At 37.1% G+C, this 26,278-nt stretch overlaps 2 protein-coding genes across 3 annotated transcripts; both read right to left on the reverse strand.

Annotated features, from left to right (window-relative positions):
- Positions 1-7,630: 7,630 nt before the first annotated feature.
- LOC131162116 (monooxygenase 2-like) lies at positions 7,631-9,557 on the reverse strand. Of its 2 annotated transcripts, none has more exons than XM_058118281.1 (3): positions 9,398-9,557; positions 8,776-9,004; positions 7,631-8,344 (listed from the first exon to the last, which is right to left on the reverse strand). In XM_058118281.1, exons 2-3 carry the CDS (start codon positions 8,831-8,833, stop codon positions 7,815-7,817), a joined length of 588 nt encoding a protein of 195 aa, XP_057974264.1. In that variant the 5' UTR covers positions 8,834-9,004; positions 9,398-9,557; the 3' UTR covers positions 7,631-7,814. The 2 variants fall into 2 exon arrangements, with proteins under 2 accessions (XP_057974264.1, XP_057974263.1); XM_058118280.1 differs by having other exon boundaries at positions 7,631-8,359; positions 9,398-9,529.
- On the reverse strand, positions 9,398-10,723 carry LOC131162118 (monooxygenase 2-like). The gene is made up of 4 exons (XM_058118282.1): positions 10,590-10,723; positions 10,358-10,504; positions 10,151-10,217; positions 9,398-9,563 (listed from the first exon to the last, which is right to left on the reverse strand). The coding sequence occupies exons 1-4, from the start codon at positions 10,661-10,663 to the stop codon at positions 9,561-9,563; spliced, it is 291 nt and encodes a 96-aa protein (XP_057974265.1). The 5' UTR covers positions 10,664-10,723; the 3' UTR covers positions 9,398-9,560.
- Positions 10,724-26,278: the final 15,555 nt, after the last annotated feature.

The following is a 26,278-nucleotide window of genomic DNA, read 5'->3' on the forward strand; positions in this document are numbered from 1 at the left end:
TTTACTAAAGCGGCTCGGTGTATCACCAACCTCTGTTTATCACATTCTCAGTATAACAAGTTTGGAACTTCGTTCCCATATTCTATATCAATAGTATAGAAAATCCATTCATTCCCATATCAACATATATCACACAAGTTTGATACAAAAACCCGCTAAATGATAGAAATTCAATATACATAGTTTAACTGAATAAATAAAGGATTCGAGCCTCTCCTACTATAGTATAAACACAAATAAACGATGTTTGTAAAATTTGGAGATTTCACATCGAAATCCTCGTTTTTACCAAAAACAATAAAATCGTCAAACCAGCATTTCTACTCGGTAGAATTTCACAAATAAGTAGTTAAATCATACATAATAACGTAAACTAGCTTTTTAGTAGTTTAGTTTTTCCAAAATAACTATTGTAATCAAGTTCTCCTTACCTTAAACTCAAAACAAAACTACGTTTGGAAACGATCCAAATCGACAACCCGAGATCCTGAAAACCTAAAACCACATAACATAATCTTACTATCTTTTCTACTGCTATCCAAATATCTAATCAAAACTAGGATTATATTCCTACCTCAATGTTTGAGAAAACCTAAAACTCTCCGAAACGACGATCCGCTCCACTAAAAGTGTAGAGTTTCCTCTTCTGATCCATGCAGTACCCTTCGTTTTTGGAAACGGACGACGAACGACAAAGAATCCGAGAGAGAGAGAGAGAGAGAGAGATTTGCAGCTTAGAGAGAGAGGGCTTTTGGATGAAACTTAGCCCTTAAGCAACTCAAATGGGATATTTATAGGGCCTTTAACCCGGTCCACTTCGTCGATGAGGCGGCGTTTTCGTCGACGAATAGACCACAAAATTCATTGACGAGACCCTGAATTTCATCGACAAGGATTTCCCGAGAACCCCCAAAACCTCTCGGCTTTTTCTCATCGACGAGGCTCTGAATTTCGTCGACGAGTTTATGAAGGACTTCGTCGACAAATGTGATCCTTCGTCGATGAACCCAATTTATGAAGGTTTGGGTTTCTACAAAAGATGTCATCGATTCGTACAGTACTCGGCTTAACAGCTAGTCTTGACTTGGAAGTTGAGCAAATGGATGTGAAAACTGCCTTCCTTCATGGTGATTTAGAGGAAGAGATTTATATGAAACAACTAGGGGGTTTTAGAGTGAAAGGGAAAGAGGATTATGTGTGTAAGCTGAAAAAAAAAGCTTATACGGTTTGAAACAAGCACCGAGACATTGGTATAAGAAGTTTGAGTCTGTTATAGGGGAGCAAGGCTACAAGAAGGCAACTTCAAATCACTGTGTATTTGTTCAAAAATTCTCTATTACTAATTTTATTTTCTTACTGCTTTATATGGATGACATGCTGGTTGTTGGCAGGAATGCTTTAAGGATTGACTAGTTGAAGAAGCAATTGAGTAAGTCATTTTCTATGAAGGATTTGGGGCTAGCAAAGAAAATTTTTGGCATAAGAATCAGTCGTGACAGGAGTGCCAAGAAGTTATATTTGTCACAGGAGGAGTACATTGAGAAAGTGCTTTAGAGATTCAATATGGACAAAGCTAAAGTGGTTAGCCCTCCTCTTACTACCCACTTCAGACTAAGTACAAAGCAATGTCCTTCTACAGATAAGGAAAAGGAATACATGGAAAGAGTTCCTTACGCCTCAGCAATAGGAAGTTTGATGTATGCAATGGTTTGCACAAGACCAGATATAGCCTATGCAGTTGGTGTAGTTAGCCGATTCTTGTCAAATCTATGAAGAGAGCACTTCAATGCAGTGAAGTGGATTATAAGGTATCTTCAAGGCACTTCTAGTTTGAGACTTGTTTTGGGAAGCGGACAACCATTGTTAGTTGGCTACATAGATGTAGATATGGCTGGGGATGTGGATACTCGTAAGTCTACTTTGGGCTATTTGATAACTTTTGCAGGTGGGGCTATAACTTGGCAATCGAGACTTCAGAAGTGCATTGCTCTTTCTACAATAGAAGTAGAGTTTATTGCAGAAACGGAAGCAACTAAAGAGTTGCTATGGGCAAAGAAGTTCTTGAGAGAACTTGGTTTCGAGCAACAGAGGTATGTGTTGTTTTGTGATAGCCAGAGTGCTATTCATCTTGCTAAAAATTCCAGTTTCCATGCAAGATCGAAGCATATTGGTGTATGATACCATTGGATCAGAGATGTGTTAAATGATAAGTTATTGGAACTTAAGAAGGTTCACACTAATGATAATGGTTATGATATGTTGACAAAGACACTACCAAGGGAGAAGCTTGAAGTTTGTTGTTCGATCGTCGAGATGGTGATTCCCTCCACATAGTTGGAAAGGGGGAGATTTGTTGGGTTATTTCCTTCCATGTGGAGGAAAGCCCAAGTGGGCTTTATTAAAAGCCCAAAGCCCAACCCTTTTAGTGTGAATACCTAAAGAAAGTTACAAAAAAAGATAGGGGAGAAGGGAGGAGTCGTCACTTCTCAAAAGAAAGAGAGAAAAACGTGATTTTTCTTATGCTGCCCATATTTCATCAAGACTCCGATTCTGCTTCATCTGTGATCCGATCGAGCTAAAATTTGGAGGAGAGGTTCATGACTCAAGATGCTACAATCTGAATGATCGAGATCAGATTTAGAGCTTGGGAGTTGGGATTTTTGCCCATGAACAATAACCGTGAATTTGATATATTCTCTCCAATCCTCTTTTTGTTTGCCAAGATTGTTGATATCTTGATGAGATATATTTGTATCCTCTAATTGCGATTAAAAAAGACTTTGTGTACCAATTATTTGATTGATAGTGGAGGTTTCAACTGGACTAAGTCCCGTAGTTTTTCTTCCTCACACTGGAGAAGTTTTCCACGTAAAAAATTGATTGTATTCTTGTGACTTGGTGTTATTGATTATTTTTCTTATTATTTTCAACACGTATAAAAGTAGAGATACACTATATTTGCTTGCAAATATGAAGAAGAATTATTCCGATGTGGTTGTTTGTTGATATCTCTCCCAACAAAAGAGAGAGAGAGAGAGAGAGAGAGAGAGAGAGAGAGAGAGAGAGAGAGAGAGAGAGAGAGAGAGAGAGAGAGAGAGAGAAGAGGGGGGGTGAGGGGGATGACTTCCACTGCCCATCTTATAAATTGGATGGGATCAATAATGGCGGCACAGCGAGAAAACAAAACATGTGACATCAGCAAATACGTTCTGCTGTCTTTGAATTTAGTTTCTATAGTTATATGCTTCTAAATTGGGTGGTAAATGTTGGACACATACATTTGGGTATTTGGACTTACATTTAATTGGATTTGAGCAAAATTTAGTATAATTTCTTGTATTATATTTTTAAAAAATTTAAATTTGAAACTTCTCGCAACATAACATAATTTGTAGTATAATATTTAGAACAAAAGGTAGTATTTTTTTTTAGGTTTAATAAAATGATAGAAACTTTTCTGTGATTTGAAAAATTTTACTAACCTCCACTGAAGTATATTTATAGGCAAAGGCCTAATTATGACCGTTTAGGACATGTAGGGTATTATTATAAAAGTTTTAAAAACACATTAGAAATTTTAACCCAGTTTAACCCTTTTAATCTTGGTAAATGATTAAGTAACCTAAGAGGATTCGAGTGGCAAAACTGCAGCTCGGTTGCCCGAATAGACTCAGCCCAAAAATGCCTTTTAAATGGTTCGAGTGCCCGAGTTCAAATTTGGTTAGCTAAATAAAAGACAGGAAATTTTGGTGCATGGTTTGGGTGCCCGAAAATACATTCGGTTAACTAAACTGAGGGATTCGGTCGCCCGAGGCCTATTTTGAATTGAAAAGTTCGACAGCCCAAGTTAGTGAAAAGTCACTTTTGAAGGGTTTGGTCGCCTAGGAAAGATAGGGTCATTTTAGGTTCGGTCGCCCAAAGCCTGGTCAAACCGTTGATATCCCAATGGTTCGGGCACCTGAAGTGATTTGAACACCTGGGGTTCGGTCACTCGACCTCTCACAAATATGTCAATTATGTTCAATTTCATTTCAAGTTGATCCCCTGATTGAGCAAGTTATTATGGGGACTGTTTGTGCATATGTTTAGGGACCTAAGGTCTTTTCTAAGGCCGTTTTGAGATAGTCCCAAAAATTCGGCTTTGGTTGACCCCCTAAGGTACTTTTATGGTCTATGTAGGATCATTTGTTGAGCTTACTTCATACATGCATAATATGCAGAGATTATTATAGACTCATTTAAACTGAAATTATTACAGACCCCACGATAAAAAATACAACATTAAATATGTTGGGTCTTCGCTTCTGTTTAGGTTGCCGCATGCCATCATATGAACTTGCCAATAAAAACATGCACACAAACTTGGCAACCATTAAATAGCAAAGTATTTGTCACGATCAAAACAATGGTGTGACCCATACGGTCAACAGTTGGGAACAGGAGTTGTTTCGTGGTCATCAAAGAAGTAGTCAATCGTCACATTGTCAACCACTGAAGCTGAATTTGTTGCAGCAACAACTTGTGCTTGTCAAGCTATTTGGCTGAAGAAGATTCTTGAAGAGTTGTAGTTCAAAGAAGATGGGTCTACTCTCATTTAATGTGACAACAGTTCAGCAATATTAAAGCTCTCAAAAAATCATGTTCTACATGGTCGAAGCAAGCATATAGATGTGAAGTATCATTTCTTGAGAGATCTCATGAATAATGGAGTTATTAATCTGGTTTACTGCAGAAGTGAAGACCAGATTACTAATATTCTAACAAAACTTCTCAAATTTCCAGCATTTCAGAAGGTCAAGGAGCTACTTGGTGTTTGTAGTTCAAAGGACTTTATCTGAGGGATGACGGTTCAAAGTTTGAGTCTTATTAAAATGATGTTATGTATAGAACATCAGTTTAAGGGAGGGTTTGTTAAATAAATTAGTAGTAGCACATTAGAATGTATTTTGTTTGTTGCCTAGTTTGTAGGAATTGGTTAGCATGATGTTTGTGGTGCCAGTTGTGTAGCATGATGTTAGTGGTGCCTAGGAGTTGTTTGGCATCATTTTAGTGGTGCCTATTTTAGTGCTTGTAACCGTTTGTTTTTTAACCTATAGTCATTTCCTTATTAATGAAGTGTGGAGTTTTGAGTCCAACTCTATCTAAACATAATGTGTAAAACATAAGTTGTCCAACATATTTAAAACTAATTAAACCCACTAACCTTTTCTTAGTCACAAATTGGTTCACTATTTTTAACTTGGTACAAAAAAATCATTAACTATTATAATTTATTAACTCAATCTTTCCATCAAAATTTTGTTAAAAAATGACTTGTTAAAACCAATTAAAAATATCGATTAACTTTTTTTTTTTTTTTTTTCAATTCAAGCAGCCAATAATTCTATTACCAACACACTTAAAGAAGTACTTCCACCAATTAAAACTTAAGTTTGCGTTTTCCATTGGTGATCTTTTTTAAAAATAAAATTTCTTAAAATAATAATTGATATTATTACATTTAGAGGAATAATTTTTTTGAATTCAAAAGATATTATTTGCAAACTAATTAATTTTTTCTAAAATTATCTAAGTTAAACTTGTCATATAATGGGAAAGTGGCTATTAATAAATAGTTAACAAGTATATAAAAATGGAATCAACAGTATAATAAGTTAACTTAATGTATTTAGATACTTAGTATTTTTTCTATCAAATTAAATTAAAATTGAAGAATTGAATTTTAAAAGGAAACTTTAGTAGTTTTATGATTTTACTCATTATTTTTTTTTAAAACAAAAATTTATGAGCAGATTAATTTAGCTAACTCTAAGGTCCCATTTGGAACTCAGAAAATATTAGGAAAAGGAAAAAAAAAATATCAAGGAATTCTCATTTTTATGTTTGGTTATCAAGAAAAATGAGAACAAAAATGAAAAATATACCAAATTTATAAACAAAATTTTGATGTTACACATTATTAATAATAAAGGAGGCAACTATAGAAACTATGGAAGAACAAAATGGTAAAATGTTAATGAAAAGCTTACCAAAATGGACAATCCAATAAGTATTTTTGGTATCACTTAAATATTTTAGAATTGTTGTGTTTTTCCTATGCATTTCAACTTAATTTGTTTAATGAAATTCTTCTTTAATTTACCCAAAAAAAAAATGCTTGTGGTTGAGAATGTTTGTGGTGAAATGAATGTGCTAATATTAACTGTATTTTCTTTTTTAAAAATTTTAAAAGAGCTAATTAGGGTATGTTTATAGTCATGAATTTGTCAAAGAAAATTAACCTTACACGTTTAAATTGGTGTAAAATGATTAACAGATCCCACCAAGTTGGGTTAAAATTTAATTTGGTGTTAGAAAACGGGTTTAATTTTTTTATTTAAGTTTCTAAAAAAGTACAAAAATAGCTATTTTTTATTTTTGAAATATTTGTGTAAATAAATAAACAACAATAAAAAAAAAAAATTTGGCACTAATTAGATGTGTGAACAATTTTATTTTCATTTCTAATTTTTCAAATAGTTACAAAAATATCACTATGTTTTTCAAATTTTCAAATATATAGAAAAGTTGGGAAATATATTTTCATTTTTTTCTAGAAAATATATAGTTTCAAAATTGTAAAATTAATTTCTTTTTAACCACACTTTCCTAAATTGTTTGAAATTTCTTTGATAAATAAATTACATATTTCATGCTATCATAAATTTTTTATAGTGCCTGAGACTTTTAAAGGTAATTTGTTTGGAAATGTTTATACAGAACACTTATTTCATCTAACATACTATGAATATGATTATAATCACAATTATAGATGAGTCTTAAAATTTGTGAAGAGCATTTAATTTAGGTGTCTTTCTTGACAAACACCTTTCTTACTATAGAAATTCAATTAAAAAATTTAATAATTTCAATGTATTGATAACACCTAACTAATATTAATAAACCTGACGATAATTGAAATAATTATCTAAGAAAAAAAAAAGAAAATACACATTAAAATTCTCATGTTATTACAAGATTTGTTGTATCTTTAATGACAACAAATAAGGAAAAATCTAACCATAAAATGTAATAATGGTAAAAATATTAGAATACTACAAGATCTAAAACTTTACCCTCCCCCGACTCTATATAAACTCACTTACGTTTATAGTTTTCATATCGTTTCTTTTGTACTTGAACGATAAAAGCAAAATGAGTTTCGACGCGGCATTGAAATTTTTCATTTCAATAGTTGATGGTTCTCTCCTTCTGAAGCATTTCAAGATAAAAGAGTTTTGCTTGGAAGAGCAAAAGGAAAAATCTCTTCAGAAGAAGATCCTTGTTCTTGGCAATTCAATGAAAAGCATTTAGATCAAGTAATCAATTTATAATTTTATATGGATGTTATCATGTTATTGTTTTCATATTTTTATTTGTAAGTGAGTTGAGTCCAAAGCATGCAATAAAATATGAATAATATGTAAGCAAATTTTATGTTCCTTCTCTTTGGCTGTTTTTTTTTTTTTCGGGGGGCCTCTCTTGATTATTTTGAAGTGAGACCACTTACTCTTTTGTTGGTATAGAAGCTAATCAATGGGTTCTTGTGCTATATGTATGCATATTTAAGAGAATAATTTCTGAAATAATAAAAAGAAAAAAGACATTTAAATTTTATATTTAGGAAAAAAAAATACCGAAAAAACAAACAATTGTATGTTGTTCTTCCAATTCAGATTTAATCGTCTTACTTATGCTTCCAAATTTCCAATTCGCACAGCACTCCTCATTTGTTACACATCAAATCAACAAATAAATCAGTCCCAATTGATGAATCAATTAAGCTTCCCGCAGTCGAAATCAGCCATCTTGAGAAGAGATCCGGCCAAAATTCCCGGCAACAAATTGTCCCTCAAGAAGCTCATCACCTTCCCGTCGCTCTGCTGCACCATCCCCACCGTGTACGCCGTCGCTATCAGCCCAATACTCCTCCACCTCCTCTCCTTTCCATACTTCTCCACCGCCTTTTCGATCCTTCCCCATTCGTCGCCGTTTTGTGTTTTCGCCAGGAAGGCATCGCCGAGGCACCTCGCCAGAACGACGCCGTCTTCCAGGGCGGAGCAGCCGCCCTGGCCGATGTCCGGCGTCATCGGGTGCAGGGCGTCGCCGGCGACGCAGACGTTGCCTCTGCAGATCTCTCCCCGGAGAAGATCCCACGGCCACCGGAGCTTCAGCGACGCGCAGGAGATGTTGACGAGCTCGGTTCTTTCCACAACGCTCTGGACTTGTTGAGAGAGTTTGCCGAGCTTGCTCAGCACGAACTGCTTCATCTTTGCTGGATTATCTTCCATGTCGTCTTCTGTCTCTGCAATCAGAGGTTCTGTAAATATTTCTAACTGACTTTCTTTAGATGTAAATGTTCTTTTGAATTTTTTTCTGAAATGTTTGAAGTTGTGCTTGGAGTGCATTTGTACGAAAATCAATATAAAATTTATATTTTATGTATTCAAATTCATAGGCTCCTAATCACTAATAAATCAGGTTTGAGAGCATTGATTTTAATTTTTAAATCAAAGTTTGTGTTGATTTAGTTGCATTTGAATCAAGTCTTAAATTTTGATTTTTGAGACATTTCAAGACCCATTCTAAACAGAGAATTTAATTAGATAAAAAAAATAATTGGAGACGTAAAACTATAAGCATTTCAAGTCATTTAAAAAAATTCCAATCAAAGCCTTTAGGGGGAAAAATAATTTAATTAATGCGACCAGGAATGTATAAGTTAAGTTTGCTTACTTTGGTCGAGAGAAGTGAAAGTGAAAAACCAATACATCGTCTTCTCATTGCAGGGCATATAACCATATCGTACACCGTGCCCAATGCATTGTAAGAATTTGCGTTCAAATCCATGGCCTTCTGGAAATTCAACCAAAGCCCTAATTGCTGATCGCCCAGCATCGACGGCTTTCTTAAGGCCAAGCCATTTTGCTACCACTGAGTTAACTCCATCACACCCAATTAATACCTTGAATATAAAAAACCAAAATGTATTAGACGTGAATTTCTTGAAATCAATATTTTTAAAATCAAATTGAATTGATCCATCAACCATGTTTGGATTAAATTTTAGATATAAACTTGATGAAAGAAAATTAACTAGATCAATAAAATAAGGTTAAATTGGTGACAAGTTTTAAAAATATTTTACTTAAAAAATCCAATCATATCACTGATTGAATTTGGCTAATCGACTTGCTAGTTCTTTAATCAATTCAATTTTAAATACACTGCTTGCACTGTTTCTACGATCGTTTTCCTGATCTCCTTTGCATATAGTTATCTGGAACATGCATAATTGCTTTATAGGAGCTTAAACATATCTTCGTAACTAAGTAAACATATTATATAAGTAATTTACCTTAGTTTTAATGCTCGAGCCATCGCCAAGGTGCACAATTTTGAAACATCCTCTTTCTTCAATAGAAACAACCTTAGAAGAATACTTGATTGTACCATGTGGCAATTCCTCCTTTAAGGTTTCAAGTAAAATCTTTCTTATCACACATTGAGTTTCATAATTTTCACTGCATAATTAACCCAAACGTTCATAAGCTATTCACTCGATGATTCATTTTATATCTTACAAGATAGACTCTTGAAAAAATATGTACTAAAAGGATCAACTCAACCCCGGTAAAAGGAAAAATTAGAAAAAAAAAATGATATTAAAATTTATTAGGGACTGTGTCCTTTTATATTATCCATTTAACTTGGTATGTACTTCGGATAGTGTCATTTATAATTTTCCTGATAAATAATGGGCTTTAGTGCAATTATTTTCTCAAACTAGGAGGGCCTCAATTTTTAGACAGTGGCAAGTGGTGACACATTGCCAATTGGGGCGGTGTCCTTTATAATTTTTAGATAAATAAGGGGCTTTAGTGCAATTATTTCCAAGCTTGGAAAGCCTCAATTGTAGACATGTGGCACGTGAGGCACATTTTTTCATTTGGGCAGGAGGATTCCTTTAATTTTTTGGACAAATAATGGCTTAGTTCCATTGTTTCTAAGCTAGGAGGGTACCCTCATCTTTTGAGCTTATTATTTTGATGAGGGGCGTTATAATAACGGGAAATTACCAATATAGGCTCTAAGCAAAAGAATACTTCACTCTTCCCCTTCCTCTCAATGATTTCTCCGAAATGGGGAGCCCCGTAACTGCCGATGACACTCCGAACCTGCACTTTTATATATATATATAATATATATTATATATAAGATATTGTTTGCTAAAGTACTGAGGAATTTACTTTAAGTTTTTTTAAGTAATCCTAATTCAATAAAATCATGATAATTAGAGTAAAGGAGGGAAGGGTACCCGTCAAGGGGAAGATGACGTCGTCTTATGGAATCGGCAATGCCCAAAGCCTCCAGAGCCTTCCAGGCATTGTTCCATGTGATAAGTGCAAACCCTGTAATTCTCAAACCATCCGACGATTCCAACACCAAGCTCCTCAATCCCAACCTTCTCAATGATTTATGGGGTTCATTTAGATTTTAGAGAGAGGGAGAGAAAGAGAGAGAGAAAGCATGATGGGGGCGGGGGGTACCTGTGGAGTCCCAAAGCGGTGGCGAGGCCTGCAATTCCAGCTCCAACTATAACTATGTCTTCGTTAATCTCCATCTCTATTTGTTAATTGGCAGAGAGAGAGAGAGAGAGAGAGAGAGAGAGAGGTGAGAGGGACGACTGCCACTGGCCACCTTATAAACTGGATGGGATCAATAATGGCGGCACAGCGAGAAAACAAAACAAGTGACATCAGCGAATACGTTTGCTTCCTGCTTTCTTTGAATTTAGTTTTATAGTTACCTGGTTCTGAATTTAGTTGGAGACATACATTTGGGTATTTGGACTTAAAACTTAATTGGATTTGAGCAAAATTTAGTATAATTTCTTGTATTATATTTCTTAAAATTTTAAATTTAAAACTTCTCCCAATTTGTAGCATAATATTTACAAAAAAAGAGAGTACTTATTTTTTCTTAGGTTTAATAAAATGATAAAAAATTTTCTGTGATTTGAAAAATTTTACTAACCTCCCCGAAATTTTAAAAATGTTATAGACAATTTTTGAAATTTGATAAAAAAATACAAATATTTTCTTAAAAGGTTTATCTTTTTTGTAAAATATAAGAGGAGATTTATATTTTTTTTATTATTACATAGGAACTCCAGCCACTAATGAGTCCCTCGGATCCCTTGGTGCGATACTAAACCTACGGATCAGCGTCCTCCGCCCCCAAGTCTCGCTGATCAGAATAAAGTTCAGATACGGACATGGCTTCCGTGCATCAGTTGAACGTTCGGTCAACCAAACCCCTATGACACATCTCCATTACCATCCACGGTCCCCACTGGCTCACAAAGCGAACTCTTACCATCCACGGTCCTCGCTAACTCACAAAATAAACTCTAACTATCCACTGGTTCCGTGAGTATATCTACTTGAAATTGAACCCCCGATGCTCTTTCTTACGTGCTGATATCTTTTTACCGCGCTATGCCCGTGAGGGTGAATTTATGTCTTTTTGACAGATCATAGAGGATTTGCTGAAAAGTTTTTTAACCAATACTCCTTACAAGAATTATCTTACATTTTTTGTCAAATTCCAGATCAAAAAGCACAAACAGTACATTAAAAAAAATATAGCCCTCAATATGTACATTATATTTTTATTTAATATTTTTTTCCTCATTAATGCATGTTAAATTTATCAAATATCGGGTTAGATGCGACTCATGTGAGAAGTTTTGAGGTCTTAATTTTAGAAATTGAAAATTGTATTTGAATGTAATTTAATTTTAACAAAACTCAAGAGAGTTTAATTTTATATCCTCTAAATTTTTTTTTAAAAAAAAATCAAATTTTGAAATATGAACTATAAATCTTTCAAGTGCAAAGCAATAACATAAAAGTCACAGATATTCATAAAAAAAAAAATATGCTATTTCAAATAATGGATAGCGATTAATGTATATTTGGGTGAAATGAAGTATTAAGCTCTAAACATTAAATTCCAAATATATTTTTTGTCACTTAATTTTAAGTTTAAATTGCCACTAAAATTTAAATCAAATATTTTATTTTTTCATTCATATGAAACTAATCTCTTTATAACTTGTACATGTTTGAGAGCAAGCAATTTGTGACCACTGACCAATCCGTGGCCACTTTTGGAGTTCAAATGCTTCCGTCTAAGTATTAGTTATAATTACAAAAAAGGAAATAAAGAAAAACCATTTGATAATTCACAAAAATTTACTAAATCAATGTTTTAAAATTTAGTATAAATAATATATTTATCATAATTTAATTAGTAAATATATTTTATTGGACAAAATAAAATTTATTATAAAATCCTAATAATTTGAGTGTTGAATTGTTTTGTCATATATATATATATATATATAATAAGAGGAGAAGAAGAAGCCTGACTAGATGAGACCGGAATATATTTTATTAGACAAAATAAAATTTATTTTAAAATTTTAATTATTTGGGTAAATAAATTTAATATTTTGTTAATAACTATATTCCGTCCGGCCCTCCTCTGGTCAGGCTTCTTCTTCTCCTCTTATTAGATATATATTATTATAAGAGGAGAAGAAGAGCCTGACTATGAGCCCGGGCGACGAAAGGGAAGCGAATTGGATCCTAAATTCCAAAAATGAGGGGCCCTCTGATGCTAATGCCATTATTACATTACCATTACTTTTTAATTTCTCATACGAACACGGAGGGAATATAAAAAGGTTGAAATTGGTTGACTATATTTATCGAGATTTCTAAATCATTATAATATATATATATAAATATGTATATGTTGTACAGAGTAATTTTCACTGCAACTAGTATGGACGAATTAGAGGTACATCAACTGAGGTGTTGGGAAGACAACGGGTATAATTATATATTGCTACTAGTATGGACGAATCAGAGGTACATCAACTGACGCGATGGGAAGACAAGGGGTATAATTAAATATATATACATATATGTATGTGTTGGGTTATTTCCTTCCAAGAAAGCCCAAGTGAACTTTATTAAAAGTCCAAAGTTCAACCCTTTTAGTGTAAAAAAACTTAAATGAAGTTATAAAAAGAGAGGGGAGAAGAGATGAGCCTTCACTTTTCAAAAGAAAGAGAGAAAAACGTGATTTTTCTCATTCTGCTCAGATTTCATCAAGACTCCGATCTCACTTCGTCTGTGGTCCGATTGAGCTGAAATTTGGTTGACAGATTCAAGACTTAAGGAGCTACAATCTGAACGGTGGAAATCGTATTTGGAGCTAGGGAGATGGGCTTTTTGCCCATGAGTAGTAACTGCGAATTTGGTATATTCTCTTCAATTCTCTTTGTATTTGCTAAGATTGTAGATATCTTGATGAAAGATATTTGTATCCTCCAATAACGATTAGAGAAGACTTTGTGTATCCATTATTTGATTGATAGTGAATAATATTAGATAAGTCCTGGATTTTTTCTTTTCTTACACTGGGGAAGTTTTTCACGTAAAAAATTGCTTGTGTTCTTGTGGCTTTGTGTGATTGATTATTTCTCTTATAATTTCCAGCACGTATAAAAGTAGAGATACACTATATTTGCTTGCATATAGGGAGAAGAATTATTCCTCTGTGGTTGTTTATTGATATCTCTCCCAACAAAGTGGTGTAGTAACCCGACCCAAAAAAAAAAAAAGATATTTTGGAGAAGATATTTTGAGATATTTATATATAAATATCTTGGAGGAGATATTTATTTAGATTACTTAAGGGCTAAGTAAAGATTTATTCTATAAATTCTCTTATCCTCTCTCATTCTGCTCATCCTCCCTCTATCTCTCTCCTCTCTCTCTCATCTCTTCTCTCTCTCACAAGGATTTATTCTATAAAGTCTCTTAATTCTCTTTCATCTTCTCTCTCTCTCTCTCTCTCTCATCCCTCCATGCTCTCTCTCCCGACTGCCTCCTCTCTTCTCCGCCATCACCCTTTCTTGGCTCCAGTTCTCCTTCCCTCCTCTCCTCATCTCTCATCGCTCTCTCTCGGTTCTCCTCGGCTCCCAATTCCTTCTCTCCTTTTTCTCAGTCTCTCACGTCAATCTTCTCCTCTCCTCGACCTTTTCTTGCCTCCTTTATCCAAAACGGAGGGTACTGCTGGATCAAAAGAGAAAACTCTACCCTTTTAGTGGATTCGGATCGTCGTCTTCGAAGAGTTTTCGGGTTTTTCCCAAGAATCGAGGTAGGAAGCTCTGATCTAATTTTGATGGGGTGGATTATTTGGATAGCAGAGAAACATTTAAGTTATGTTTTTGGTTTTAGGTTTTCAAACAGGATCTCGAGTTGTCCCGTTTTGGGACGCGTTGCGTACAAGTTTATTTCGTCTAAATGTAAGGGAACTTGATTACAAAAACAAGCTAATTTTGGAAAACTAACCCGGATAAACAACTAGTTTTATGTTATTATGTATGATTTTAAAAATGTCTTATATTTGTGAAATTCTAAAACTATAAAAAACTATAAAATCTAATTCTAAACAAAAATTCTAAACCGCTAGAAATGCCGGTTTGACGTTTTACGATTGTTGGTAAAAACAGTTTCGACGTATGATCTCCAACTTTTTTACAAACATCTTATTTGTGTTTATCTATGTAGAAGCTCGATTCCTTATTTATTTATTTAGTTAACTATGTATATGAATTTCTATCATTTAGCGGGTTTTTGTATTAAACTTGTGTGATATATTTAAATGGAAATTATATTTCTATACTACTACTGATATAGAATATGGGAATGAAATTCCTTTGTTCGACTGACCAATTGTGATAAACAGAGGCTGTTGATAACCAGCCCATCATAAACAAAGAGTGTTACACCAGGTGGAAAGATGCCGGTTTGAACCCTCTGGATTATTTCTATACTATTGATATAGATTATATGGGTAAATAAAATCTTATACATATTTGTATAAAATTGAATTGATACATACGAACCACAAGCTTGAGAGTCCCAGGAGTCCCGGGAGGGTTGAAAAAAATACTTTCTTTTGCAGAGGTGAAATAAACTACAACTACGAATGATAATAACGGCAAACGATATCGTCAGCTAGATGTACACACTTGCACCCAAGTACTAAACTATGTGGGTACCAGATGTTCGTCTAGCAGGGTGAACCATTGGCTTATATTGGGCCAAATGGATGCAGTCTATCGTATGTTAAGGTACTACTCGGCAGTGTCCCTGCACGAACAGGCATTGGACGAGTACCCGAGTGCACAACCCTAGCCAATGGGTAAAACTGGTTATAGGGATAATTTTGCTGTTGGTCATCTGATAAATCATTAAATGGTCGAAATCAGATGTGGGGAATTTTGTTAATAATGAATCATGATAATACCCTGATGCCTTAACTATATGAAAATATTTGATTTTATATTCCAGATGTTTGAATGAAAATATGCATTATGCAGTCACACCACTGTTGTACCTACTAAACTCCTTCTTTCCTTACGAGAGGTGTCTCCACCACCCTATCTTACACCTTTGTTTTCCAGGTCCATCCGTGGCGTCGGTCCTAGTATAAAAAAGATTAGGGAGTTTATTATTGTTAGCTTACGTACATCTAAAATTTTTGTACTAAACTTGATGAAAGCTTTTTGGAGGTTGTAATGACGATTACTTCTAGCCGAATGTATGAAATTATGGATGTATTAGTGAACTCTGGTAATACGGCTTTATTAATCCCAGATGGATGTTATTTATGTTTTTTTTTTTTTTTTTTTTTTTTTTCTTTTTTTCTTTTTTTCCGCTCCACTTTACATCATGATTATGTATGTTTTAACACCTGTATGTCCCTGTTTAGGGCGGGGTAGGGCGGGTTGTTTCCATTCTTAACATGGTATAGGTAATTTGATGTATGTGAGTTGACAAAACCTTATTCCGTTTAACCGGGCCCTGGTCGTTACAGTTGTATCAGATCCCGTGCCAGTCGGAAGTTATGTTTGATTCATACTGCCTGGTTAGGGATATGTGCAAACTAAACTTGCTATTGTTACAGTCTGGAATTACCAGAGTCAAGGCAGATATGACCGTGAGTTTTTGTTTTTGTATACCTACCTGGAGATGAAAACCATTGGCAGACTAGACTGTCTTTGTTTTTCTTTTCTGGTATCATATCATTTCAATTATCCATTGTACATTGTTCAGACATCATTGCAATCTTAGTTATTGTATTTTTTTTTCACGATGTCAGCTCCAGAACTTGAGTTAGAATGATGATGTTTAAATTAATTGAGTACCGCACCCTCGATATTCAAGGATGTCGGATTTACGGAACTGAGTCTATAGTATGATCGGTTAGTTGATGCTTAAGCTATTACCTTCTATCTAATCTAATGATTCTCGTAATGTTTTTCAGGATTGAATTCCAAGGATATCCTTTCACTATCAACTGTCCAAATAGGTGGCAGTATTAGTGAGGGTGCGGCCCCGATGCTGGTAACGACTCACTAGTGTGTTTACGTTAATTCGCAACAGCATCTTAGGCTGAGGTAGTGCGTAAGAAATCGAGTGCAGGATCGTCCCTATGACTAGTTGGGTTGCTTAATCTTAGAGCATTTTCAACCAATTGTGCCCTCTTGTTTTGTGGGCGGTACAGATACATTTCGTGCTGAGAATTGGGATCCAGAGATCGAGAAGATCTTTAGGTGTGTTTAACCTAAAAAACTGTCAACTGAAAAGCAGACAGAAGTCACACCTTCAACCTTCGCGCCACGTTCAGTTTGGAGCAGGGGAGGGGCTGAGAGATGTTTTGGGGGGTCTGTACATCCAGATGATGAGCACTGACCGATACCTATAGTGGGGTTTTTACTGACTGTTGGCCCTATTCAAAGAGCTCCCTTCTTTGAACGTTATTTTCCGGCCACAATGAGAAATGCGAAATGGGGAATGTCTGATTTGACGCAGGGTTCACTGACAGCCAGTGCAGGCATACTCTTCCAAGTCCAGGAGCTAGCTGTCTCGATTTGCCCATTCGTGATTCCTGATGAAGCAAAGACGGCTGGAAGTTTCAGAGGGTCGAGATGCGAGAATCCGTAATCAAGACAGCGACGGACGTCTATTCTGCAGTTCCGGAGGAATGATTTTGCTAACGTTGTTGATAAAGGGCCCGTAGCAGAGGATGTTTTACACTAGAGGAATGCAGAGGTTCAGGTTACGAAGAAGAGGCCACACAACACAAACACACACCAAAACACATCGCCTCCTATTATTCATCTAATCGGGTGGCAGGACAGAAGCAGAAGAAAAGAAGGAAGCAAGAAAAGCGAGGGTCAGACGGAGGGAAGAAAAGGGGGAAAGAGAAGAAAATGTGGTACAGCGATTAAATTGAATACAAATAGTAGTGGTGCACGTCCCAAGATGCCGCAAGTGTTCCACATTGCTCTTTATTTGGTAAGAAACACCAGCAGGGCAAAAACAAAAGTGTTGGTTGTTGTCTACGTGAGCCTGTAAATGCGATGTGGTAACAAGGACAAAAATCATCATGAGAGAACTTGTCCTAGGCAAGAGTAATGCTGGAGTCCACGCACAAGGTGTCACATAAGCAATACAGAGGGAATGCTCCGACTACACAGCTTGGTTGTCATCAGGGGGTTACTGCCCACATGCCTAGGTATAATATTCTCTGACTCTGTTGGACGCTGAGAACCCGCTGGTGAACCGGTGGTCACAAGGTACTATTTAATGTGGTTTTTTTCATATAATTAAGCTTAGTCTTTATTGATTCTGGAGCTACTCCATTTTATTTTTCTTTCTTGAATTTTCCCGTACTTTTTGTGTTACATTATTATATCTTTTTTTTTTTCCCGTGATGTTTGTTCTGCCTTAAGTTTAGTTCTCCTCCGTGCTTTCTTTTATCTTTCAATCTTTTTGTAACTTCCTCTTCTGCAGATTACTTCCCTCCCATTTTTCCCATTTATTACCTAAGGTGTCCTGCACCTGAATCCTCCGCCTTTCCGCCTCTTTTTCTCTATCCTTTCCCTGATTGTTTGTTCTCTACCATGCCCTCTTGGTTCTTTCCTTTTCTGGTTGTCGCCATTTATGCTAGTATGATTGCCGCAGCGGAGTTGTTGTTTTAAACCAACAAAAATAAAAAACCACCAGGGGAGCAGCGGAATTCAAATTCCAGGGGTCGTGTCCCCCCACCTGTTGCGGTCTACACCACAAATTCTTCAGCTTTGCAAGATAGGAGCAACTCCTAGATGGCTGCCAGGGGATCTGGAGTTTGTGAAAGATACGCCGGTTTGAAAAAAATAAGTTGGAAAACAATTGCTGTGTATGTGCCGAGTTCCCTGACGTGTTTCCAGAGGAGCTTGCCAGGGTTACCTCCGGGATAGGGAATGGAATTCGCGATAGAGCTAGATCCAGTACGGCCCGATATCGAAAAGCTCCGTACCGGATGGCTCAAGTGAATTGCAAGAACTGAAGGAGGAACAACTTCAGGAGCTCTAGACAAGGCAGTACATTCGTCATCAGTATTTCTCCTTGGGGAGCTCCCGTTTTGTGTTAAGAAGAAGGAGTAGCGTCGATGAGGAGGTGCAGCGATAAAGGAACTGAACAAGGTGCGATAAAGAATAAATATGCTACCTCGAATCGATTGACTGTTTGACCAACTTCAAGGCACGCAGACTGCTACTCTAAGATTGATCTACGATCTGGGGTATCAACCAGTGAAGGTGAAAGTGGAAGAACAATTCCTAAGACGGCATTTCGAACTGGTTATGGCCATTATGAATTATGGTTTATGCCTTTCTGGTTTGATAATGCACTGCAGCGTTTATGGATTTGATGAACAGGGTCTTCACGAAATGTAGACCGGTTCGTGGGGTATTTATCGGACGACCTCCTAGTGTATTTAGGAGCGCTGCAGAGCATGGGGGCTTTGAGAGGCTTGTCTTGCAAATGCTTAGGAAACGAAATTGTATGCCTAATTGAAGAAGTGGGAGTTCTGGGCTAGAGCAGAAGATTGCGGTTTCTTGGTCCACGTCGTGTCAAGGAGGTGGATTCTGTGGACCCGGTTAAGATTTTAAAGAGAAGTGACCTGGGAGAGACCGAAGGAATGTTCAGGAAGAAGTAGAAGCTTTTTTTTTAGGTCTTGCAGGTTACTACCGTCGTTTTCGTAGAAGGTAGAAGGGTTTTCCAGTTAGCAGGTAATGTGACGCGACTCACGAGGAAAACGAACGTGAGGTTACGTTTGGACTATAAGGATGTGAGTTGCAGTTTCCAGGAGCTGAAACGGCGATGGTTACTTGCTCCAATCCTGACCATTCCTTCAGGGGATGGGGGAGTCGTTATTTATGTGACGCCTCTAAGAAGGGTCTTGGTTGGGTCTAAGCAGAAGGCCAGAGTAATTGGCGTACCTTCTCGGCAACTTACAACGAGTCTGAGAAGAACTACCGACACAATGGAGAGGAATGAGCAGCTTAGGGTAGTATTTGCATTTAAAAAATTTTGGAGCATTACTTGTTGGTGAAAAAGTGCAAGATTTTTACTGACCATAAAAGTCTTAAATACTTTTTCACCAGAAGGAGTGAACATGAGACAAACGCAGGTGGCTAGTAGAGTTGATTAAAGACTACGACTGTTTATAGCTATCACCCAGGGGGAAAGGCTAATGTGGTAGCTATGCTCTGAGTCGGAAGTCTGTTGAGGTCTGTTTCAGCGATAGAGTCAGCAACAAATTGTATGGACTTGAAGGTGGGCTTGAAGCTGGTAGAGAAATCATCAGGCTGTTTCCTTGCCAGCTGGTGGTGTTGCAAACGACCTTACAAGAGAGGATCCGCGTTTCGCAAAAGGGATCCAAAGTTAGTGAGGTTATAGAAGGAGTCGGAATGGTTTTTTATTTTTTAAAGCCGGACTTTCAGTATTTCTGGTGATGGGCTTACTGGATTCGCAGCAGGGTTGCGTTCCGAATGTGCCGTGATTAACGGGGTATTCTTAGAGGGGCACACCGTTCGCTCTACACTGTACTACTGGGTAGTCGAAAATGTACGGGATTTGAGGCATCTTTCTGGTGGTCTAAATGAAAGAGAGCATCGCCCAATTTGTAGAATTAGAACAGTGAGCTGACATGTCAGCAGATTTAAAGCGAACTCAGGAAGCGGCCAGGCCCACTTCAACCACTCGAAGTCCCTGAGTGGAAGTGGGGAAACATGTCGTCAATGGATTTTGTGACGGGTTTTGTTTACCTGCGGGCGATGCCTGGGCAGAAGCCATATGGGTTATAGTAGATCGGTTGACAAAGAATCACCACCTTATTCCAATCAGGAGTAAGCACTCTTGAATAAGCTGAAGAACTTATGTACAGGAGGTGGTACGACTCCATGGTGTTCCTATATCTTTTGTTTAAGATCGAGATCCGCGTTTTACATCTCGTTTCTGGAAAAAGTTTACAGAGCTTGGGATCGCGATTGATGTTCAGTAGTCGTTTCACCCCACAAACGATGACAGTCGGAGAGAACTATTCAAACGTTTAGATTAGAAGATATGTTGTGGGGCGTGTATGCTAGATTTGGTAATATTTGGATACGATATCTTAACCGCTTGTTGAGATTTTGCATATAACAATAGTTACCAGGCGGCATAGAGATGGCACCTTTATGAGGCTTTGTGCACAGGTCGTCGGTGTCGATCTCCACGTTGGTAATGGGATAAGGAGGTGAGAGAGCGGCAGATACTAGCGTCCAGAACTGATTCAGCAGGACCTATTGCAAAGGTTGCATGATCGGGAAAGATTAACGCAGCTCAGAGGCGAACCAAAAGAGTTATGTGATACTCGTCGGCGAGGAGTAAGAGTTGGAATTGAAGTAGGAGATATGGTATCTTGAGAATCGCTCCGATGACAGGAGCGGGTTGATGAGATTCGGGAGAAAGAAGAAAGGAAGTAAGTCCTCGGTAGTCGGGCCTTGAATCCTGAAAGGATAGTTCGGTTGCTTATCGAGTGCTTACCTCCAGGCATTATCACGAGTTATGATGTATTTCCCGTGCGTACTGAGGATAGTACATAACCAGATCCATCGCATGTACTGAGTTACGAACCTCTAGAGATCAGGAGACTTTATCATCCCCCCCCTTATGGAAGAGGTACAGTATGATATTAGGTCGGAAAGTTCAGCAGTTAGGATAGGGAAATACCGATAGGAAGGTATTATGGCGACCATACAGTGGAGGAAAGCTTCATGGGAGGTAGACGTCAGAACTACGCTAGAAGTACCCGCTCGTATTTCGGAAGGTATGTAATTATGTAAGTAGTATAGGGGTCTGGTCTTCGGGAGAGTTTTTTTTGTGTAATATTCGAAGCATCACATTTAACCACGGTATCCTCCGCCATAAGCGAGGGGTAGATAATAATTTCGCGCGAAGCGCTTGAGGGTGGTGGCTGCCGACTCTCTGTAGGTCTCACGACGTAAGGTTGAGTAGTTTGGTATCAGTGGTGGAATTTCGGGACAAAATTCTTATAAGGAGGGGAGATTGTAGTAACCCCGACCCAAAAAAAAAAAAAGATATTTTGGAGAAGATATTTGAGATATTTATATATAAATACTTGGAGGAGATATTTTTATTTAGATTCGGTAAGGGACTAAGTAAAGATGATCTATAAATGCTCTTAGCCTCTCTCATTCTCTCATTCGCTGCTCTCTCTCTCTCCGCCGAGATGATGAGCGCGAGCGCTCACAAGGACGGATTCGATAAATGATCTGAGTGAGCGTTAATCGGATCTCCTAGTAGCGCGAGAGAGTCTCGCTCTCTCTCTCTCTCTCTATCTATAACTTTTTCTCTCTCTCTAACTCTAAGAGCCTTCGACGTTAGTCATCCGTTTCAAAACGGAGGGTTACGGGTGGATTCAGAGCGAAACTCTACACTTTTAGTGGATCGGATCGTCGTTTCGAAGAGTTTCGGGTTTTCCCAAGAATCGAGGTAGGAATCTGATCCTAATTTTGATTGGATATTTGGATAGCAGTAGAAAACATAGTAAGGTTATGTTCTGTGGTTTTAGGTTTTCAGGATCTCGAGTTGTCGTTTTGGACCGTTTTCGTACGAAGTTTATTTCGAATATAAGGTAAGGGGAACTTGATTACAACAGCTATTTTGGAAAACTAAACCGCTAAAAAACTAGTTTATGTTATTATGTATGATTTAAATGCTTATTTGTGAAATTCTACCGCGTAGAAATGCCGGTTTGACGATTTTACGATTTTTGGTAAAAACGAGGATTTCGACGTATGATCTCCAAATTTTACAAACATCTTTATTTGTGTTTATACTATAGTAGGAGAGACTCGATTCCTTTATTTATTTAGTTAAACTATGTATATTGAATTTCTATCATTTAGCGGGTTTTTGTATTAAACTTGTGTGATATATGTTGAAATGGAAATGAATGTATTTTCTATACTACTGATATAGAATATGGGAATGAAATTCCAATTTGTTATACTGACAATGTGATAAACAGAGGCTGGTGATAAACCGAGCCGCATCAGTAAACAAAGAGGGGTAAACCAGGTGGAAAGATGCCGGTTTGAACCCGCTGGAATTATTTCTATACTATTGATATAGATTATGGAAATAAAATCTTATCATATTTGTATAAATTGAATTTATGATACACGGAACCACAGCTTGAGAGTCCGGGAGGGTTTGAAAAATACTTTCTTTGCAGAGTTGAAATTAAACTACTGTTATATGATCCGGCACGATATCGTTAGCTAGATGTACACGTGCAACCACACGTACTAAACGATGTGGGTACCAGATGGTCGGCTAGCAGGGTGAAACCATGGGCTGATATTGGGCCAATGGAGGCAGTCGGATCGTATGTAGGTACTCGGCAGTGTCTGCACGAACAGGGCATTGGACGAGTACCAGTGCACAACCCGAGCCATGGGGTTAAAACTGGTTTATAGGGATATTTTTGCTGTTGGTCATCTGATAAATCATTAAATGGTCGAAAGACAGATGTGGGAATTTTGTAATATGAATAATGATATACCTGATGCATTACTATATTGAAAATATTTGATTTATATTCCAGATGTTGAATGAAAATATGCATGTATGCAGTCACACACTGTTGTAACTCCTTCTTCCTTACTGAGAGGTGTCTCACCCTATCTTACAACCTTTGTTTTCAGGTCCATCCGTGCGTCGGTCCTAGTAGATAAAAGGATTAGGGAGGTTATTTTGGTTAGCTTACGTAAGCATCTAAATTTTTGTACTAAACTTGATGAAAGTCCTTTTTGGAGGGTTGTAATATGACGATTACTCTAAGTCCGAATGTATGTAAATTATGGATGTATTAGTGAACTCTGGTATAAGGCTAGTAGTAATCCCAATGGATGTTTATGTTTTTCCGCGACATTTACATCATGATTATGTATGTTTTACACCTGTATGTCCCTGTTTAGGGCGGGTTGTTTCCATATCTTGAACAGGTATAGGTATTTGATGTATGTGAGTGACACCTGAGTCCGTGTAAAGGACCGGGTCATTACAAGTGGTATCAGAGCTCGGTTAATAGATTGTCAGGTTGGTAGTTTGAGTTATGGAAGCAAATACTAGTAGAATGATTAATCTCAATAGTTTAAATTATCACATATGGAAAAGAAAAATGGAGGATCTTCTTTATGTGAAAGATTATTACCTAACGGTATTTAGTGCTAAAAAACCAGAAAAAAAGTTTGATGTGGAATGGACTTTGTTACATCAACAGGTGTGTGGGTATATCAGGCAATAGGTAGATAATGTTTTGAACCATATTAGTGGAGAAACAAATGCACGTTCTCTATGGAATAAGCTTGAACAGTTATATGCTAAAAAGGCTGGAAATAATAAGTTGTTTCTGATTAAAAAAAATGATGGCTTTGAGGTACCAAGACGAGACTCCTTTATCTGATCACCTGAATACATTCCAAGGAATTATTAATCAGTTGGCTGGAATGGGTATTAAGTTTGATGATGAGATACAAGGCTTATGGTTGCTTGGTTCATTACCGAACTCATGGGAAACGCTCAGAACTTCATTGTCTAACTCCACTCCAGAAGGTGTAATTACAATGGATATAACCAAGAGTTGTTTGCTAATGAAGAGATGAGAAGAAAAAAACAGGGGTCCTCTTCACAGTCAAAGATCTTGGTTACAGAAACAAGGGGGAGAAGTAAGAGCAAAGTCCGAAGAACAGAGATAACAGCAGAAGTGAGTCCAACAACTTTGCAAATGTTGAGTGTCATCATTGCAGGAAAAAGGGACACATCAAGAAATATTGCAGGCAATTGAAGAGAGAAAACAAGAATGAGAAAGGGAAGGGAACGAAGAATAGAGATGACAAAGATGGTGATGATAGAGTTGCTACTACCACTCCTACATAATTCCTCATTGTTTATGATGATGAGATGATAAATGTTACATACCATAAGACCAGTTGGGTGATTGACAGTGGTGCCTCCATTCATGCTGCATCTCAGAAGGATCTCTTTACATCCTATAGATCTGGTGACTTTGGAACAGAAAAGATGGGAAATGATGGATTAGTTAAAGTCATTGGAATTGGGGATGTGTATCTAAAGACAAATAATTGCACGAGTTTAGTTCTTAGAGATGTGAAGCATATTCATGACATTCGTTTGAATTTGATTTCCGCAGGTAAACTTGATGACGAAGGGTAGTGCAGCACTTTCAGTAATTGCCAGTGGAAGCTCACCAGGGGTGCTATCGTTGTGGCTCGTGGCATGAAGCACTTTGCATTGTACATTCTGTAAGCAAAGATCTGCAATGACATAGTTAATGCGATGGAGGATAATGGTACAACAAAGTTATGGCACAAGAGATTGGCTCATATGAGTGAGAAAGGATTAGCTCTACTGGGGAAGAAAAGTCTACTATGTGGACTGAAAAGTACACTTCTGAAAAGGTGTACTCATTGTTTGTCAAGGAAGCAGAGCAAAGTTTCCTTCAATAATTCCCCTAATTCGAGAAAGTCAGAGATACTGGATTTAGTACATTCGGATGGGTGTGGCCCTATGAAGACGAGAACACTTGGTGGCTCCAGATACTTTGTGACCTTTATAGATGATCATTCAAGGAAGTTGTGGGTATATATCTTGAAGTCAAAAGACCAAGTGTTGGTTGAGTTCAAGAAATTTCAAGCCTTAGTTAAGAGACGAACTAGGAAGAAACTGAGGTGCATTCGGACTGACAACGGTGGAGAGTATTCTGGTCCGTTTTATGAGTATTGTAGACAGCAAGGTATTCGGCATCAAAAGACTCCTCCGAAAACTCCTCAATTGAATGGCATAGCAGAAATGACGAGCAGAACTGTAAAAACCCCCAAAAAGAGATATAAAAAGATTAGTGGATTGATTTCCAAAAAACAAAAAAATTATTATTATTAATAATTAATTAATTAATTAATCGAATTTTAAAAGAAAAAGAAAAAAATAATTAATTAAAATTTATTTATTTTTTATTAATAAAATATATTATTATTATTATTATTATTATTATTAACCATCCTGAAGCTGAGAAGCTTCAAGATGTTTCAATTATTACTTTCCTTCTTCTTCTTCTTCTTCTTCTGTTATTTTCTTTTCCTGCGTGCAGGAATTCTCTTTCTCTCTCCTCACGTTCTCTCTCCCTCTCTCCTCGTTTTCGTGACGGATTTTCATCTGATCAAAAATCTAAAAAAACCACTAGACTCCATTCGCCGCTGCCGTCATTTCTACTGAAGTGAATTGGTGGTAGGAGTGGCGTAAGCATATTCCCTGGGGTAAGCCATTTTTCCTTTTTTCTTTAATTTCTTACAAAATATAAGCCCAATTGACGAACGGACACCACCACGAGAATTTAGGGATGATTCTCTACAAGTCTAGTGGGACAGAATTCTATAGCCACTAATGAGTCCTTCGGACCCCTTGGTGCGGTACTAAACCTACGGATCAGCATCCTCCGCCCCTAGGTCTCGTTGATCAGGATAAAGTCCAGATGCGGACACGGCTTCTGTGCATCAATTGGACGTTCGGTCAACCAGACCCCTAGGACACATCTCCATTACCATCCACGGTCCCCACTGGCTCATAAAGTGAACTCTCAATATCCACGATTCTCGTTAGCTCACAAAATAAACTCTCACTATCCACAGGTATCACTGGTTCCGTGAGTATATCTACTTGAAATTGAACCCTCGATG

Source organism: Malania oleifera, chromosome 8 (genome assembly GCF_029873635.1).
Source record: "Malania oleifera isolate guangnan ecotype guangnan chromosome 8, ASM2987363v1, whole genome shotgun sequence".
Classification (NCBI taxonomy): domain Eukaryota; kingdom Viridiplantae; phylum Streptophyta; class Magnoliopsida; order Santalales; family Ximeniaceae; genus Malania; species Malania oleifera.